A 19,427-nucleotide genomic window follows, 5' to 3' on the forward strand; every position below is an offset into this window, starting at 1 on the left:
TTTTATTTCTAAATACTATTTTAACAAATCTAATGTTATTAGATTATTATTACAACTAAACAGTTTAAAAGATTATTTTCAATGAAAATAATCGTTGCTTTAAATTTACATTTTTACATGATCGTTTTACATTTTATTTAAATCTTACATTAATCACTGTGTAAAGTATTATAAATATTAATATCTTATGTTCTTTTGATTTCAGACTATCCATAATATTAAAAACAAACAAAATTGTTTAAGTACTACATAGTAAAAAAAATGGAACTTTAACAGTTTGAAAACAGTCGGTTATTAAATTGGCTACAGGTCTTCACGATTATCGCCAGTCGCTATTGAGGTATACCGCACCCTTTTATTTACAGAGTCCAATATCGGCTCAATTTTTTTCTGCAATTTTGTACGTTGCAAGTATATCAGAGCACACACGAGTCCTATCAATACTAACGAAAGTAAAAATAATGCGGCAGTTGCACTGCGTGAAGCTGATGAGAACAATTTTGGCGTGCAATTTTTCGTCTCGTGGATTTCATGAAGTACATCACCTGTAACAATAATGAGAGTACTATAGAATGAAGAAAGAAGAAACATCTTTGAAAGTTATATTAATTTAATACCTTTATAACATTTCAAACTGCCCTTATTGCGGACAAATACTTTAGTTTTCTTCATCCATTTAATAAAGGGATTAAGTTTGCAGGAACATTCTAATGGATTTCCGGTAAAGTCCACCACTATACTTTGATTGTGCTTAACAATAGTGTCCATGGCGTGCAAATCACGTTCAAGAATCCTCTTAAATTTATTTCGTTGGAGATCCACAAAACGAAGATTGTGAAGACAAGATATGTTGAAGTGCAGAGCTGTCAATGCATTGTCACCCAAATAGAGATCCAGGAGATTTGGTAAATCACAAAAAACGTTAGGATCTCGGAACTCTGATATTTCATTCTGCTCCAAGTGCAATTTTATGAGTTGCGTTAAATTACTACAATGAAAAGGTACTTATTCAGTTTTGATTCTACCTATAAGTTTCAAAACATTAATCAATCTAATACCTATTTACAAAAATATCATGCAACATAGCTGCACGATCTCTTGGAGGCCCATCTTCAAAAGCATCAGTTAAATGAAGTTCCAAAAGAGATACAAAATTAGAGAACATTCTGGGATGGTTTCGTGCAGGGTCCAAGGATAATTCGTTAAAATCTAGAATCAGTCGTTCCACACGTTGAACGTGGTGATACGCTTTTCCTCGAATTTCTTTGATCTTATTATTAGACATATCAATCACTCTTAAATTAGGTAAACTATCCAGGGTGCCAAATACATTCCATGGAAGTTCTGTAAGCTGGTTTCCAGTAAAAATTAGAACCTGAAAGTAATACAAATTTGTTAGATCAAAAATTCTTAATTAAAAGAGTCTTAAGTCGCTTAATGTTATAACCAAATCTTTTAAATGTCGAATTTACTTGTGTTTCATTTGGTAAATGTGCGAGTGGTGATGTGCTACGGAAATTCGAATCAGTACAGTTAACAACATATTGATGGTGGTGTTCATAACACGTTGTCATGCAAGTACATCGATTCTCAAAAATTGGTCCGCAGTTTGCTCTAGCGGTTTCCAATGTCTCCAACGAGTGCCAGTTGGGGTCATTACAATCATTGGACAGTTCTGCGGTGGACGCACATATTAAAAATAATATTACGTAAAAGTTCACCATCATGCATCTAAAATGAAAGGTGATAATAATTTGTTAAGTTTAATTACACTTCTGTTTATTAAACATGGAACTTACGTGTGTGTTCATCTGCCAAGACGATTATAGTTTCCCTATTTTTCATTGGAAAATTACTTTTCCAAGGATTCTTTTATCAATTATATGTAATTTCAATTTCTTTCCATGTCTGTAAAAAGAATTTATATCTTTCAAATATTACCGCATGACCTGCATTTTAAATCCTTACTGCTGATTGGCTGGAACATTTGAATGACCAATATGTCATTTTGTCCCGCCAATGAAATTATTCTTTCGTAAGCAAGTGCATATGGAAGAAGTTTTGAAAAATGTTTAGGTGATAATGATTTAAACTTGTTATCATTTTTTATTTAGTTTAATAAAATATGTAACAATGAAGTATGATGAAGCAAGCGTAATAAAAACACTACAGTCCGTGTTTGGTTATGATAACTTTAAAAATGATGTTCAAAAAGATGCTGTCACTGCCATTATTAAAGGTTAGTGTTCCTTTAAAATGAAAATTTTGTTGGAATTTTCAGAATTTTGGTTTTAAATAAAAACACTTCCTTAAGTTATATGTTTAAGAAATATATTTTCAATATGTTATATGTTTAGTCATTAATGTATTATTTAATTCATACATAAAATACAAATTCAAACATAAATATAATATATTAAAATTGCAGATCCAAAATATGTATGTATTTCAATGCCTCCTGGTTTTGGTAGATCTTTATGCTTTCAGTTACCAATTATTATACAAAAAGGCAAAGTCGCTATCATTTTTTCCCCAAAATTATCTTTTATGAAGGTAATATATTGTTAGTATCAGGTTTCAAATTATATTACTCATAATTTTTTAAATGTTAAGTTATGAGTATGTGATTTTAGAAACAAACAGATTTTTTAAAAACTAAGCAAATCAATGCACGAGTATTACATCCAAGTATATATTTCAACAAGCAACAAAATATTGTAAATGATTTAACATCTACTTCTCCTACAATAGTATTATTGTATGCTACTCCTAACATGGCTGGTGTAGCATATTTTAAGGTAAATGATTGTTATATTCTCTCTTATTGTAATATAATTCTGAAATGTTTCAACAGAAGCTTATACTTTCATTGAAAGATCGTAAGATATTATCTTACATTGTATTTAATGAAGCACATTGTTTAAGTACATTGGGGTATGAATATACACCTGATTATAAAAAGATATTTGAACTTGATAAAATATGTGCAAGTATACCACAAATTGCAGTAACCACAACTGTTACTGATGAGGTAATTAAAGTTAATCAATTACATTGATATTTCTTATTTATTAGAAACACTGAATGTATGTAATTTTGTTTATCAAATAAATTAACAGGTAATTAAAGACATTTGCAATTTGTTGGCATTAAAAACACCAAAAATATTTAAATTACCTGTACAACAAATCAATGTATACTATGACATATGGTTTTTAGATATCCTTTCTGATCCATTTGAACATCTTAAAAATTATATTGTGGAAGTATTAGGGTTCTTTGAATCAGCAGTTCATAAGGTAAATTGACTTATTCTTCTGTTGGGATTAAAAGATAAGTATTTATTAATATTGTTTGCACTCAGACAAAAAAAGGTTTTATCATCGTCTACTGTAAAGAAGTAATAACTGCAGAGTTATTGAAAGATAAGTTAAATGCTTCTGGAATATCTACACTTACATATCACCATAGTAAGCAAATTGTAATTCAAATTATAGTTCTTAGAGTACACAATAAACCTTGAAACTTATTTTAGGATTGAAAAGTAAAGCACAACGTAATATTGAAAACAAATGGATGTCTGGTAATGCTTATGTTATTACTACAACTTACAATTATGGATTCATTTATAAACAGTCAATTAGGTTTGGATATACTAAAATAAAAGAACAAGTAATACACAGCCCTGAATTTATAATTATATTGATTTATAAAATACTTATTTAACTAGAGGCACAGTGTATTGGACAATACCTGAAAATATTGCCAAGTACTATAGGGAATCTGCACAAACCTATGCACATAATGAACAGAAATATTGTAGAATATACTTTAGTGTGGAAGAATATTCTTCTATAAAAACAGCTATTGAAAATCACAAATTGATGAATACTGGAGATCATGTGAAACAACGATTAAGTGAATACAACAAATTTGTATCCTATTGTCTTTCAGTAAAGTAAGAAATTCCTATCTTAAATTCAATATCAGAATTAGATATAAATAAATATACAATTTTCCTCAGATGTCGTCACTCAAACATTAGTAAATATTTTGGACATGTTATACCACCTTGCAAAACAAACTGTGATGTCTGTAAGACTAATGAAATGGTAAAAGTTAGAACTTCTAAATTTATTACATTTTCTGAAAGCATAGAGGGAGTTAAGTATGTGTAAGTATTCATATACAGGATCTTAAAAGTTCAAAAGTTCTTTTTATTTTTACAAGTGGAAACTTAAGTTCCAAACTCTTTGTAATTCCTAGTTGTGACATAAATGAAGATTTGCCAAATAATGAAGCTGACATAAACACTGAGAAACAATCAAAAGATATTTCAAAAACTAATTATAAAAAGCCGAAAATTATATGCGTAGAAACTATTAAAGCTAAGGGTAATGATGAACGGGTCGACCCTTGTAACAACAAATTATTAGACAACAAGAAAAAATTGTTCACAGAAAATAGATCACTGATTATGCGATTATCAAAAAAATATTGCGTACAAGTTAATACGTCGGATACTGCAAAATGTACAGCGGATAATACAGACGTAATATACGCAAGTTCGTGCACGTCATTACCTTCAGTGAATGAGAATGATTCAAACAAAGAAGTGATGCCGCTAGAACCGAGTATATCTAGACACAACGCCATAAAAAGTTCAGCGAAAAAAACAAATTGTGTCAGAACTTCCAATGCAAAAAATGTATACGTAAGTAAATCGAGTATCGGTAAAGTAAATGAAGATGAAAGACGCAATCTGATTCCAAGGAGAGACTCTAATAAAGCTGTTATTATTGATGACGAATGGCATTCTAAAAAATCTAAAAAACGTCTCCACGTCTTAGACACGCGTTGCGAAAACCTAAAACTCAAGCGGGGAAAATTAGGTTCCGATGATAAAGCGGCTATAGAAACAGAAAAAATGAGATAAGAGAATTGTTGCACGTCCAAATCTGGCTGTGGAACACCTTAAGAATGACTCATACTGAAACGAGTCGCGTAATAATACAGTAGTAGAATATTTTATAGTTAAGTACTGTCTAAATCAGTAATGTTGAAATTATAAAAGAAATAATGTTAAGGCAGAAAAGTATAATACGTTGTTAATGCATGTTTTAAATTTGATATAGTAACTAATACATTTATAGGTGTATGAACCACTGTATATTTAATAATCTTTTTATATATGATGCTGATACTGTTACAGTTAAAAATTATTTAGTATTATAATAACGTTAGTTACAACCAGAACCGGCGTGACAGTGTATGTCTTAGAACCACAGCTAAATTTAAAAATTTATAAATTTGGAAATATCAAAATTTTCATAGAATTCTCTATACTTAAAAAATTTATAATTTATTTATTTCATCCTGTAAATGTTCGCTCGGGTTCTGGCTATAATTGTCGATCATCGCAATATGTAAAAGGTTAATTTTATTTTTTATAAAATGTTTATAGGATGCATGATTTTAGTCAAAATATTTTTTTTAATAGATCGATTTGTATCGCATCAATGCTAGAACCAAAGTAGGTCGACGAGTCATACTCGTAAAACGTCGAACTTGCTCACCCACGCAACAGGTGATATCAAGCACAAAATATTGTGCTGAAAAGGCCTCTTCAGTTTTATCACGCGTATATTTTATAAAATAATGTCCCTAAAGCTTGTTTCATTTTATAAAGATCTTATTTAATACCTGTTTGTGCTTAGGATTTAAATTGTTTTTAAATTTAGTTATTATTATGTATGTATTATTTACTAAAGACTGAATTTTATACCAATATATATTACTCTTTACATAGTAAATCTTCAATGTTCTTTTATAATTATCTAAGTTTACAATTTTAATTTTTAATAGAAAATATAAATATTGTTTACAAGAAATACAACTACATGTCTAAACTCAAGTGTGATGTCATTTTTTACCATGAACTTTTTATCATTTTCGTTACACTTCAGAGCAAATACGAGAATCAACGATATCGCTCACGGACAGCAGTGACGTTCAAAGTATAAACAATTATTTAAATATTGCCGGTACTCACCAGCCAAAACAATGGAAGGAGACCGTGATTCATTCAAGTACAGTGACACACTCGTGCAAGAATCACAGAATCCCTCTAATTTTCATCTCTCGTTACATCAACAAAAATTCGTTTCACTTTAATACTTTAACGATGCTTGGTGAATAACATTGAAACTAAGAGTCTTTTTAGTAGCGTGCCTGCTTGAATTTCACTGACAAAGCAGTCACAAAGTTTGCTGACCCAACTTAGTCGCGATGTGTAGGAGCAACCTGTTGAAGGAACACGGCAGCGAGACGGATCACGAGATGCTCGAAATATCGGGACAGGCTGGAATGAGGCGGAAAAGAGGACTTCTCTCTGCAACACGACGGACAGTATTACACTTGGAGGCGCTCTGGACGTAGCAGCCGCACCTGTACTCCCTCCTTCCAACCCTTCCTACACCTTTTCTCACTTTCTCCTTGTTACCCGTCGTCCCTCCTTTTTCCTCGGTCCGCCTGTGCTTTTCTCCCGTTCTTTTTTACTTTCTTTTTTATCGTTCTTCGTTTCTCCTCTTTGCATTCTTTTTTTAGAGCTTCGCTTCCTGAGAAAAGAATTCATTGGGGACACACGAGGTTCGACCCTAATTTAGGACATCACGAGCGCAGTTATAAATAAATTTACATATCATCTTGATATCTTACTGTTCTATATTTTATCGCAACATGTTCTATACTTTAATCGTCGGTGTATTGTCAAGCGTTATAGTGCCGACTCTCGTACTGAAAAATATATGTACATCAAATATTTGCATCAAAGACATGTTAACTGAATTGCTAAATCCTTGAACCTTGTCTTCGTTTCATACCTATCGCATACTGATGCAAATATACATATATGTACGTGTCCTGTCCTCTGTCGTTTCGTTATCTCTCTTTTTTTTACTTATTTGTATTATTTTCTGTCCAGTCAAACATTTTCTTGCTTTTGTTTCTGTGCAACTTGGATGAATCTGTGGTTGATGTTTTAGTGTCTTTCACCTTGCATATATGCATGTGTTTCTCGAGGCGTTCCAGTTCAAGGCAATTAAAATTTGAACGCGTGATGCAAGCTTGGACGACTGTCGAATCTCCTTTAAAAATACACCGTGTCATTAAATAAAAATTTCTACTAAATATATCAATATATTAGAACATGTATTAATTACCGAATATTGTTCTTCCATTTTCATCATTTTTCTGTCTATTTGCAGAACCTTCGACGGCCGACTAGATAAACTGTGCGATGTGTGTTAAGTAGAAAGTATATAAACATTTACCTACGATTTTAACGTGGATAAATCTTTAAAATTCGTAGTCGTTATTATCCAATAAAATTTATGGTCCAAAACAATTTTTTTAAGACGAGTGTTAACATCTCCAAGAATTGATATTAATAGCCATAAAAGCTATAATTTTCAAGATCTCAGGTGGTGTCATTTGATTACGTATTTCCTGTTCTTAATATTCCATCAAGGATACAGTACATGGACATTGGCAATATCACTACACATTTACATAATTTAAAGCATAGCCTCATTTTTCATTAAAAAAAACTGTTTTTAATTATATAATATTATGTACCTTATGAAAATTAATTAACGTAGAATTAAAAATCCTGAAAAGCATAGAGTTGCATCAACAGTAAGTCGCTTTGTACTTGGATATTGTTCCACTATCGTAAACAATACTTTAGAACAAATATTACTTAATACCTTATATTTCTTCATTTGCATTTCAAATACAAACATTCTAAAAATAATACGCACACCACGTACAATATAATATTCTAATTGCGATGAATTCAAATGAATTCTGCTACATGATATGAAATATTAAATCGCGTATTTATACCTGATTACCATTTCAATCTTGCATGACGGTACTCGGGTTTCGTATTAATTTTATTGTGCCCTCTGTTGTTAGATTTTTAAATGAATTTTAAATAAGCGCGCTAAACACGTCCATTTTCAGCGCCATCTATAAAATCTACCGGTAAAAATGTATTATATTCGAATTTACGAAATAACTCAATGGAACAACTTATTTCTTTTCATTCCACGTAAAGAAACTTATAGCGTTGTGCTTTCGGAGTTAGGTAAGAAATGTTCGAAATATAAATTAAAAACGGGGTAAGAGCAACTCAGAGCAATTCCATTAAATGTATATTGAATGTTTTGAACATCTTTTGTAACATTTACTTGTATATCGTACAGGAGTTTGCAAATGAACGCATATTTGAAAATCGTGTATACAGATTAAAAGATACATTGTGTCTAGTTCCATTTGTTGATTCGTAAGATATGGCAAAAGTAATACCGTTTATCATTGCATAAATATTCAAAAGTGCGCAGGATAAAGTTATCGTCTTACAGACGAATTAATTTCAGTACGTCATACTTTGATCGATAATTATACATCATTTAAAGTTACACTAAAGTAGAACGCTTTTAAAAGAAACTATACAACGTGTACAAGCACTTAAGTGAAAACACATATAATGAGAAGTAAGAAAAATTAGTAAGAAAATCTGTATATACATATATAATATATATATATGTAGGTGTATATAAATATATTAATATCAAAATAAAGAATATTATACAAGTGATAATGGATATTCCATTTTTTGTAACATTAATATGTCCTTTTTTAAATTTCTGTATGTATCATCCATATCTATCGCTTGTTCTTTTCTTTCTTTACAGCAAAAAAGCACATAAGCAAAAAACCAGTATAATTACAATAATTAACATGCACACACAAGAAAGAATGAGACGATGGATATGCAATGATTGCAAATTGTTAACGCTTACAGATTGTCCTCAAATCCATATTTGCTTTACGAGGTGCAATTAAATCTTACCTTGTAGTATGTAACATAGTGAGAGTAGCAGAGTTTATAAAACATACCTGAACAACAAAAATTTCCTTTAACCATTTGGGAACACATTAGACTTTACGATACATTTTTGAATTTATCATTCTTTACAATTTTATGCTAATTACTAGGCTGTGGGTGTTCATACATTTATATACTGAAATCTGCAAAGTATAACCAATTTTATAGTATATAGATTATATAATTTATGTATACTTTGCAGACTTTAACATGTTGTAAATGTGTAACATCTACAGTTTACTAGTTATTTTTATAAAAACCACGTTCACACGAGGTTTAATTATCATTCAATAGAAACTGAATACAAAATTTAGCTTAACGTATTATACATATGTTATTATGTACTAGCTGATAATATAATTTTGCGCTTTACAAAACTACTTAACAAGTGGAAATGATAAAACCCGTAATTTTATAGCAATCAAATTACCAAAGTCGCTCGTTGGGCGATATTTTTTGTTTATATCCGAATAAGCGCCTCAATTTTTTATTGATTGTATTATTTTTTACACACATAACATCAGATATATATGTATATATGTATAGATGATTATCTATTTGTTTAACCAGAACTTCTTGAATGTTATAATTACAAAGGAGCATTGGTAATTATTGACAAAAATTAATTTAAAATAAAATTCAAGAATTTCTGGTTAATAAACATGATATAATATACACCACTATTACACTAGTGAATAGTGTGCAGCATCATCCTTAAATATATAAAAATAAGAAACAGTAAAGTAATATTACAGCAAAGCAGGAAATTAACATATTGTTTTTCACAGCTATTTTATGTTAATACAATCAGTTTTTGATACAGTAAATTATGTTTTTATAAGATGGAATTTATTCTGCTTTGTTTCTGATAGCTTGTTAAGTAATAACAACTTTTCAGAAAAGAGTGTTAAGCAACATGTTAATTTCAGAATAAAATAAATGATAAATTAGGAATTCAATTTTTATAGACTAGACACTATGATTTTGATATGGAACATATAAAGGAAAAAGAAAATTTAAATACTTCCCCAACTTTTTTGTACCATACTCGTAGCAAAATAATTATATGAAAAAGATCATTTTTTATTTTAATCTATACTAAATCATTTGACAATAAATATTAGTTGAACAGTTGATAAATGTTTGATCTATTTGCTACTATTATATATAATTTGTGTTAAATATTCATCGTCAAATATATCAATCACTTTCTTAAGACATAACTATACCAAAAGCAACTAACAGTAAAATTGTACTTTTTATAATATTTAGCCTGTTGCATAATTATCAATTTGTTCAATGCACACACACGCACAAAGGTTGCTTCATCTAACGTCAATAGTTACAATTTTAATATAGACTCAAATTCATATCTGTATTCTAATTACTGTTAAACAGTTTCACAGGTAGAGATACCTTGTTAAAAAACTATATAATGTATTGACAATGTTGAACACTAATGAGGTTGAACACAGGAATTTTTGCAATAAAAGATTGGTCTTATAAAAATTAGTTGCTTTTGGTTAGCTATGTCCTTTTTTTTTACTTTAATTATAACATGGATAGACTATAACGCTACATGAAACAAAATCGCTTAGTAGCGTTCTTACAATAACATAATCTCATTTAGACATCAATATTAATTATCAGATTAATCTTTTCAGAGCATCTTTTGTATTATAATATTTATATATATATATAATATTTATCTACATATACGCACACATGTTAAAACTGGTATATTGGCAATGACAGAACAGCTTATGATATTACTTATCCAAAGCTTTGTACTTTTAAGAATGAATAGAAAAGTTAAAAAAGTGTTCCAAAAATGTTGACCAAGAAAAAATTATTACATTAAAAACACTTTGTGCATACGTGAAAAGAATGAAAATGATTGTATGGCAGTTTTTAGCAAGCAGAAAAAATGAAATTGAAGAGAATTGTGAATGGTTCCTTGTATATACCAGTTGCAACAAAGAAATATCCAGTCAATCCAAACTCCAACCAATTCATCCCTCTTTCTCTCTCTCCCTCTCTTTCGCTCCTTTTTTAACACATTAACATTAATTTGGTCTACTACTTTGGCCTAACAAAAATGTAAATCGTATAGGTACTGTGTAAAACATTAAATGCTCATTCGTGTAAGTCTTTAGTAAGGAAAAGAGCATTTGGCAGTAAGAAACAAACTGAATTTTTTTACATGTACCTTCTTCAATATTGAATCGAATATTTCATACATATATTCGGAGAATTGATATTGAATGGGTTATTTAATAAATAATGATATGTTTAATGTAATATTCTGTTGTTCCAATCTTGGTTTAAATCTGTGATCATTTCATGTATAACTCATTTGCTAAAATTAGAACAACAGAATATTAAATTGAACATATTGTTGTTTAATTTCACAAATTCATAAAATGTATGAATGGGACAATGAACAGTAAATTAACATTCTAGTTAGTATCTTTTATGATACTAATTCATAATGAATTTTCCTTACGCATAAATAAATTGTCATGAACATATAAAATATATTGGTAAAAAGATCTGTCATTTTTGTCCCTGAGCAGAATAATAATACAATATCTAAAAACCTTGAACATACAGTACGTAACACTGAAGAACTGTATATCAGAACCTTGTTAATGAATGAGATTCAATTTGAACACTTAAATATAATTCTCACAAAGGACTTGTTGCAATCTCTTAATTAATAAAGTCTTTTTCTCGTTCCAGGTGAACATCAGAGACAGACAGGGGTAAACCTATTCAGATTGGCACAGAGATCAAATACCAGTTAGAAGATTGTGACACAACGATATGTGGCATAAGGAAGGATTATACACCGATCTATACAATTTATTCCATTCAAGCTTTGTATCTATCGGATGATCCAATTGCGCAGCACAATACTAAAGAAAATATCAATCCAAGAAGTTCCAGAATGCCTATGACAGATGTCACAATGATGACATTGTCTTGTTGGTGGTTCAGTACATCCATCAGCTTGTCTATACAACCCTGAAGTAAAAAACGTTTGTAAAGTTCAATCAGGTCTATGCTTTTACGATGATTGGTATATTAACGCGCTCAACCAGGCGTGATTCCACTGGTGAATCATGATATACTTTTCTATAGAACGCAAACCTGATCTACTGTTTTTAATTCAAATTACGATAACGACATTTCATTTCAGTTTTCTAAGAAGGAAACCTTGTTATATAAGTTCTAATGACGTTACGAAGATGTGCAAGAAGAATGATTACCTCGTTGTAAATTGCTGGACTAACGGTGCTAGCGACTTTAATATTCCGATCTGCTTTACAATCAACACTCTCTTTGTCCTTGCAGCAGGATTTGGGTACCTTATACACGCTATTGGCGTCGCCGGAGACAGTTATACTGACGGGAATCGAAGGATCTCTGGTTGCATATTTACTACCTGTCCAATCTGATGGACCAGTAGCTCCACAACATCCCAGACTCGATTGAAATGCGTCTACAGCATCTGTATGAGAACTGTCTTCGCCGTATTGATTCTAAAAACGAGAAGCACTTTTGTAAACTTAGTTTCAATGTTACTATGATGCGATTAAATGATTACGCAAGTAAAAACAATACTGATGGCGTTAATCTAACTCAGAGTGATAAATGAAGTGATTATAGATGTCTGGATGGATAGCCAGTTTCGCGGGGCGAATAAACTAATTATAGATGGCCAGCATAGAAAAACGACTTTCCGGCTAATTACAAATTCCCTTTAACGGATACCTGTCGAGCGTTTAGCTCGCAATAAAGTCAAGTAATTGCAGATACCTTAACGGTATTTATCACGGAAGACTTGACCAGCTCCTCGAGGCGATTTCTGTTGCTGTAAAGCCATGCTCCAGCCGCGATTTGTGCAACGATAACCACTAGTAGGCAACTGAAGAAAGCGACCAGCATACACTGGGATTCACGGAAGGCACCACAGCATCCCAGAAATGCTACTATCAGCATTAAAATCCCAGCCGAGAGCAGGATATAGACACCGGCGTTGAAGTTGTGCTGTTCCTGAGTCAAAGACATCAGGAACGTTTGGTCCGTTAGCATCCATACTGCCAGTACCACTGCTGCTAGTCCCACAGCCTAAAAATAAAAATTTAATCAGTTAATGCTAAACTGAAAGATAGAGGAAAAAGTCCTGGTTTAATGTTTCTATATTTAATTTAATTATAGACCTGAAAGGAAAACAGTAAATTGTACTACCAATGCAAGGATTTAGTAGCAGTATTTTAACACAAGAACCGTGAGAATTCTTGTTTGACCGTGATAAGCGGGTCGGACTGCGATAGTTAATGATGAAGATAAGTGTTCAACAAATCAACCATTTTTATGTGTTCCATATCCGCTGGACAATGAATGTTTTAGATGCAACGGTAGGATTGCCTAGTATAGATACAGTAGTGTTACAAACGATTTTCTAAGAAACGGTAGGGAGGTAGTCGAGATAGCGATAAGACTTTTTTCTGTATTTTAGGGTCGACCAGGATCTTTTTAGATAGGATACATTGCCTAGCTGGAATGCTATTCACGTTCGGAACGTATCACCTAGTCTCTGCTCCGACGTCCACAAATTTTTAATTTTGGAACTCGAAAATTGAAGACATTTTAAAACAGAATACAATGAGACTGATATTTCCGAAATTATTTAATGAATATGTTTATAAAATCTATTCGTTTAAATTAAAGCGCAGATATGAATCATTGTCGGCGTGGCTGCTGATGCAAACGATGTATTGTACGCGTGAAACGTCTTCTCCTACTTTGTCGTAAAAATATACCTGACCTTTTTGGCCCTATTGAAACAGACAAAGCCTGGAACGAGTATGCTGGTTTATGGCTTATGCGCCGCTCACAATGTGCTATATGGATAAATAATGAAGTATTCTTGCGAAACAGACGAACCAGGACAGGACGCACCCTTTTTCAATGGGCTGTCCACCAGATGTGTGCACATCCATGTAAACTGCACTTGGTTTTTCCCATTCTTCCCTTTTCTACAGAAATTGTAAAACGTTTGTTTTGAAAATGTTTATTGGAAAGTTAAGGTAATTTTTCAATTTAAAAACTATATAGATTCCTTATTTTTATTCCTGTTATTCTATTTAATACATATTTTTTATTAGCATACCAAATGGATGAAGGGATACATTAGTTCAGTAAATATGTAACTGAAGATTTGTTTATGAAACATAATGCAAACATTCAACTGTGTAATGGAAATGGACTAACTCTATCCGTCCAGGTGCAGTTAACAGAGTCCCCAGAGATCAATATGATAGTATTTCAGAATAGTCACTATTACTAATAAATATAAGCACTGAAGTATTGCCTGTTTGAAGACGAGATTTCCCTAAGGTTTGAGTGACTTTTCGATTTCCTCGTACACCTAGAAACATCCTATAAATCGTGTTTCACCGTTGCAGTCGAACCGGTGTTTTCACGAAGAATGATGGGTTCGAAGATTGAAGGTTCAGTGGGTTAAGCTAGCAGAACGCTCGTGAGTTCCACTCAACGTATAATCCCGATGGAGGCGTGCCTTTAAACAGAGGACTTCCTGTATTCTCAACGCGTCCCGTACGATTCGAGCCGTGAATGTCGATGTAAGAAACAGATGCAAGAACCGTGGACGATCGGTTGAGTCAAGCGGATTTTTCAATACAATCAAAGATCAAACATAGTACAGTAAATCGAGCTAAACGTGAGCTGTATTTAACGCGAATCACGTGGCTTCATATGACACGAAAAGGTGTTGTGTTTTTGAATGATTCAATAGACCAGGAAGTAACGTAATTGTTTGCATAATAGCATTATTATCAAGTGTGACTCATTTTGAATTATTTATACAAAATAGAGATCGCTACTTTTTTCAAGCTCTGTTGACCCAACAGTTAGGTTCTGTACTTAACCTAATTTGATAGAAAAAATGTAAGACGAATAGTTACGTAGGGTGTGTTTGTTACATTTTGCAAACTGCGTGGATTCTAATACTTGCATACCGTATTTGCATATTACGCAAGTAGTAACTAGTCTACTCAGATATTTGTCTATTGGAACATTTTTTATATAAAATAATTGACTACGTAACGTAGATAATTTTAACAGTTTAAACGACAATTGGTTGGAATCCTATAGAAGAAAAGCTAGCTTGTTAACATCTGTACATTTCGTGTTATATGACCGCACAGACAAGTTACTATTACGAGTAATAGTCAGTAAAAATACACGCATCGTCAGTTTGATGTCAGATTCTGTTTCAGAACTATGATTTCACGTTTGAACGACGAAAATAAACAGCTGTACATTACTTCATGAACATTCACCATCGATTTTTTGCAGAAACGATGACCGAGTCTATCATCATGCACAATCCGCAAATTAAGCAAATAACAATGGTCGAGTTATACACGATACAATGTATGGAATGCGATTAAATTCTTGCAAAGCTGTCCATCGTTTAGCAGAAAATAGCAGAAGAACGCGGTCTTATGGCTTTTCTCTGAAAGTATTTGACACCCATTTTCCGTGCCAAATATGCCAAGTTCAGCACTGTTAGTATAAATTTATTTTCAGAAATGAGATTATTCGAATGAACGTGTCCGTTATTTCCAGAAAATCCGCTATTAATTTTCAGACAACGATGGTATCGATTATTTGTCGATAACAGCTCTACTCTAGCGACGACACCTGGATCACTGTAAACTCAATAAGCCTGAGGATCCAAATCAGGGAGTGAAGGTACGCAATGTACGTACTCTTGTTAGATTGCAATGGTCAACAATGCAAAAGAGAATAAATATGAACGCGTGAAGCAGTTGCAGGGATAGAAGTAACTGGGCCACAGTGTAGGATGCAAGCTCGTAGGAAGAACATATTCGTTCTCTGACTGGAAATCTATAATTAAACGCACTTATTCGCCGTTGAATATTTTCAAACTAGACGCGATATTTGTCTCGATGCTGACATAAGTACTATTGTTAATGCATTAGTAAAATGTCGATGCAAGACAATCCAGCTGACGTTTGAGGTTCGTACATGTTTACGACTAAATAACGAGGACGAATCTAAGTCATTCTCTCGGTTTCTATTTTCCATCAGCGAGTACAAAATTTGACGGCAAAATTCCAATTCTGCATCAATTCGAATTGGATATATTGATTACGCGAATGATTGAAATTTAGGGCAGATAGCGATTAACACGTGAGATACGCACCACCCAGATGCAATCGATTCAGCTGCTCTGTCGGATTATTACACTTCATACCGTAAAACCATGATGTTAATTAACTTCAGATAATTATCTGGTTAATTACGAATGTATTTTTTTTTACTTTTCTTAATCAATATTCATTGAAAATATTTTAATCGATTTACTGATCAATAAGCTTGATTGTGGTTGGTAAATTTTCATTGTGTATTTATTAAAATTACTATCACTGTAAATTAAAGATTATGATATAAACAGTAACTTTTTAGATAATTTCGTGCGAAACATAAATCGCATTCATATACGAATGAATTCGAAGAAAAAAAAATTGTACACCCAGATGCAATCGATTCAGCTCCGCTGGAATTATGTGCGTGGACGCTGGATATTAAACTTTAAAAAAAATCCGTTAACTTATTCCTCCAGAATATAAGTATTTTAATACGACTTTTCTCATACTTTATCTTTCGCAGAAAATCACGAAGACTGATAAAAGTGAAAAGTGAAACGGTTCAATTTATCATGTTTTGAAGTAAATTGGACCTCACTAGGGTAATGTAATTATCGTGTTAATGGAACGGGATTGTTACTGATACTAAAATTGTTTACTTCCTTTCCTTATCAGTCTCCTTTTCTGCGAGCTTCTTCTCGTTGTATTACTATTATTTATTACAATGTTACGAAATTATTATGTTAGTAAAGATATGCAGTATTAAAAATACATTGCAATGTTAAATAATATTCAAAACGAAGTATACACAATGTACGAATAATTTAAAAATTTGTCAAATGTACACTAAGCATTATATATTCATACCGATATATGCATGTATACAAATACTGTTTAAGTTTATTGAACCAAGCTTACTTATTACCCGATTTGTATACACGCTTGATATATTGCATTTCTTTTATCATTAAAAATATTCTCTAACATGAAGCGTAATAACGTTAATGATTAATTAAACTTGTATAAATGTTACCTTTATCATTTAATTAACAAAAGCATAATGTACAGACTTACCCAAAATATGAAGTTCACGGCAATTAATGCATATTTGACGAATCCATAACATTCTGAAAGCACCATCTTTCGAATTATATATGACACAAAACAGTTAGGTTACTTAGTAGCTTTTATAGAAAGCACGCTATTTCTTTAACGGGAATCGTTTACATTCGTTTGGACGCTAATACATGGACGAGCAGGATTTCTTCGACTGTTATTGTTACTTAATTTCGTGGACGCATATTATCGGGACAAAAACACCGACCCATTCCATGCAATGGTTTATAAGCAACTGCCATGGGGTTCGAACTATCGGCGTTACTTTTATCGCAAGTGCAACGTATGAAGAACAGATTGGTACTCTCGCTTAAACCTTCTTGAAGCTGCAGCTCGTGACGTCATTGGAATATCTTGCATCTCTGTCGCTTACACATTTATATATTTCTCTTTTTCTTACTCGTTTGTCTTCTTTCTCTCTTTCACTCATACATCTCTCTTTTTTTCACTAACACACTGTGTTTCTCCCACTCGTTGAACATCCCTTCCTAATTCTCCTCTCACACCATGCGCGCGCGGCATGCACATGTAAACACACGTTAAAAATATGTTTTAATGCACTTTTTCTTCAATTTTGTTTGCTTTCATTCTACTATTACATTTTTGTTACATTTAAATATTTGAAGTAACAAGTGGTTATTTTCCAATTTCATTTAATTACAATAATCTGTATGTTTATACAACTAGTTGTAAAATATGAAATATCTGAAAATTATAACAAACTAGATTACTTAAATTAACAGATAATTTATTGTTATGGCTTTTTAAGAACATATCAAAGTATGCTATATTATTGCATTTATACTTCAGTATATTCTATCTAAACCTTCAACTTCTTTCTTCTTTTCTACATCTCCATTGATAGTTATGGAGTTTATCCTTAATGCTGTTTGATGTGTTCTGTAAACTATAAAACAAGCAATATTAAATAGATGAATTCAATCGTATTTTAATCATGATGTTAACTTGTAATATAACTGTGTCTTACAGTTTAGTCTACGAAATTGTTTTCTTTGCCTTCTTCTGAAACGGAAAATCGTGTGGGATAAAGTTTTTTCAATTACAGTTGCATTAACTGATACCAGTTCTCTATTGAGAATAGGCTTTCCAATAAGTGTGAAATCTTTACTGCCAACAAGCATAACTTTCTCTAAATTTAATTTATCTCCTGGTTGCGGTGCCCAATGACCAGTAACAATTATAACATCACTTTCTGTGACTTTGAATTGTTTTCCACATATATATACAATTGCAAATAAGCGGCCAGTTGATTTAGTAGTTATCTGTCTATTAATTTCATTTATCACAGCTAGAAATGGGAAGAACATGTTGAAGTTGCATACATAAAAGTTACATTATAACATAATAATACAAAATCTAAACGTTCATTAACACTTTCACAGACCAAATAAAAAAATATTGGTCAAGAAATGTACAAGTAATGAGTACACTAATTTACATACAGTTGAAAGGACTGTGAACGTGTTAATAATTTGTTCAAAAACTTATTTATCATAGATAATAACCAGATACTTCTTCTGCTCTGTCATCGCATTCAGGTACTACTTCTTGATAGCTAGGTGGTACCGGAAACCAAGGTGGCCTATATGCAGTACGATAATCTGCTACTTTGACTTCCCATAACTTTGGTACTGTAAAAATTAATTCTTTGTTACTTAAAAGAGAGGTTATATAACCTAAAATTTTATACAAATAAAAGTATAAGTTTTCATTAGTTTATAAACTAAAAACTTAATATACTTGGATAGTATTGCTTGCATATTGGAGCCGGGAGAATCCTCCGAATACAAGTACCGGTAACAAAATTAAATAGTTTTGTAAAACCAGTTAGCGTCGCCATGATTTATGTACCAGCTACTTCGAAAATGATAACGTTTTGAAAACATAAAAAATCAATAAAATAACGAATACAATGAAAATATATAAATATATTTCCTGAAATAAGAATATGAATTTAATATATAAAAATAAAATTATCTTTAGGATGTAAAAATATAACAAAACTGTACACATTAGTGGATAATTTTTAAGTAACAATTTTAAATATATAAATCATTACAAAAAAGTGCCATATTTTTGGTACAGTTACTGAACCCTTTTATTAACATTTATAATTTAATATAATTATTTTT

General features: G+C 31.7%; 4 protein-coding genes across 8 annotated transcripts in view; 1 reads left to right on the forward strand and 3 right to left on the reverse strand.

Annotated features, from left to right (window-relative positions):
• Positions 1-104: 104 nt before the first annotated feature.
• On the reverse strand, positions 105-1,727 carry LOC105662624 (trophoblast glycoprotein). The gene is made up of 4 exons (XM_012286617.2): positions 1,473-1,727; positions 1,059-1,375; positions 618-988; positions 105-545 (listed from the first exon to the last, which is right to left on the reverse strand). The coding sequence occupies exons 1-4, from the start codon at positions 1,725-1,727 to the stop codon at positions 304-306; spliced, it is 1,185 nt and encodes a 394-aa protein (XP_012142007.1). The 3' UTR covers positions 105-303.
• Positions 1,616-19,161, forward strand: LOC100875254 (ATP-dependent DNA helicase Q5). 4 transcript variants are annotated; one of them, XR_013040242.1, is made up of 16 exons: positions 1,907-2,239; positions 2,429-2,553; positions 2,634-2,798; positions 2,855-3,031; positions 3,120-3,299; positions 3,365-3,470; positions 3,536-3,644; positions 3,731-3,958; positions 4,025-4,174; positions 4,267-13,377; positions 13,479-14,049; positions 14,128-14,359; positions 14,428-14,604; positions 15,341-15,552; positions 15,636-16,028; positions 16,100-19,161. XR_013040242.1 is itself a non-coding variant. In XM_012286601.2 (11 exons), exons 2-11 carry the CDS (start codon positions 2,134-2,136, stop codon positions 4,934-4,936), a joined length of 2,016 nt encoding a protein of 671 aa, XP_012141991.2. In that variant the 5' UTR covers positions 1,616-1,743; positions 2,115-2,133; the 3' UTR covers positions 4,937-5,914. The 4 variants fall into 4 exon arrangements, 2 of the variants coding, with proteins under 2 accessions (XP_012141991.2, XP_012141997.2); XR_013040240.1 differs by having other exon boundaries at positions 15,636-19,161; XM_012286601.2 differs by lacking the exons at positions 13,479-14,049; positions 14,128-14,359; positions 14,428-14,604; ... (1 more) ...; positions 15,636-16,028; positions 16,100-19,161 and adding an exon at positions 1,616-1,743 and having other exon boundaries at positions 2,115-2,239; positions 4,267-5,914.
• LOC100879878 (CD9 antigen) lies at positions 8,204-17,373 on the reverse strand. Its single transcript, XM_003699591.3, has 4 exons — positions 17,233-17,373; positions 12,776-13,087; positions 12,226-12,498; positions 8,204-11,980 (listed from the first exon to the last, which is right to left on the reverse strand). Exons 1-4 carry the CDS (start codon positions 17,296-17,298, stop codon positions 11,828-11,830), a joined length of 804 nt encoding a protein of 267 aa, XP_003699639.1. The 5' UTR covers positions 17,299-17,373; the 3' UTR covers positions 8,204-11,827.
• The window catches only part of mRpL21 (mitochondrial ribosomal protein L21), a 15,011-nt gene continuing 13,585 nt past the window's right edge, over positions 18,002-19,427 (reverse strand). Inside the window, exons 1-4 of one of the 2 annotated variants that reach the window (XM_012286878.2) lie at positions 19,036-19,176; positions 18,801-18,926; positions 18,263-18,583; positions 18,002-18,181 (exon numbers count right to left, since the gene is read on the reverse strand). In XM_012286878.2, coding sequence (XP_012142268.1) covers positions 18,081-18,181; positions 18,263-18,583; positions 18,801-18,926; positions 19,036-19,135 — 648 coding nt within the window. In that variant the 5' untranslated portion in view covers positions 19,136-19,176 and the 3' untranslated portion in view covers positions 18,002-18,080. Of the gene's footprint in view, positions 18,182-18,262; positions 18,584-18,800; positions 18,927-19,035; positions 19,177-19,427 lie in introns of those variants that run through there. The other variant, XM_076538747.1, reaches the window with a different exon arrangement.

The sequence above is a fragment of the Megachile rotundata genome, chromosome 13 (genome assembly GCF_050947335.1).
Source record: "Megachile rotundata isolate GNS110a chromosome 13, iyMegRotu1, whole genome shotgun sequence".
NCBI classification, from domain to species: Eukaryota; Metazoa; Arthropoda; class Insecta; order Hymenoptera; family Megachilidae; genus Megachile; species Megachile rotundata.

What these genes read in the sequence shown, in the direction of transcription:
- LOC105662624 (XM_012286617.2), bottom strand. Translation starts at nt 1,727, where the DNA reads ATGATGGTGAACTTTTACGTAATATTATTTTTAATATGTGCGTCCACC. An exon ending in ATTTACCAAATGAAACACAA is followed by an intron (nt 1,376 to 1,472) that starts GTAAATTCGACA and finishes TATTACTTTCAG; the next exon opens with GTTCTAATTTTTACTGGAAA. An exon ending in CAGTTTGAAATGTTATAAAG is followed by an intron (nt 546 to 617) that starts GTATTAAATTAA and finishes TTATTGTTACAG; the next exon opens with GTGATGTACTTCATGAAATC.
- LOC100875254 (XM_012286601.2), top strand. Translation starts at nt 2,134, where the DNA reads ATGAAGTATGATGAAGCAAGCGTAATAAAAACACTACAGTCCGTGTTT. An exon ending in CTGGTGTAGCATATTTTAAG is followed by an intron (nt 2,799 to 2,854) that starts GTAAATGATTGT and finishes ATGTTTCAACAG; the next exon opens with AAGCTTATACTTTCATTGAA. An exon ending in TCCTATTGTCTTTCAGTAAA is followed by an intron (nt 3,959 to 4,024) that starts GTAAGAAATTCC and finishes AATTTTCCTCAG; the next exon opens with ATGTCGTCACTCAAACATTA.
- LOC100879878 (XM_003699591.3), bottom strand. Translation starts at nt 17,298, where the DNA reads ATGGTGCTTTCAGAATGTTATGGATTCGTCAAATATGCATTAATTGCC. An exon ending in CCGTGAACTTCATATTTTGG is followed by an intron (nt 13,088 to 17,232) that starts GTAAGTCTGTAC and finishes TTTTATTTTTAG; the next exon opens with GCTGTGGGACTAGCAGCAGT. An exon ending in CCGTGATAAATACCGTTAAG is followed by an intron (nt 12,499 to 12,775) that starts GTATCTGCAATT and finishes TCTCGTTTTTAG; the next exon opens with AATCAATACGGCGAAGACAG.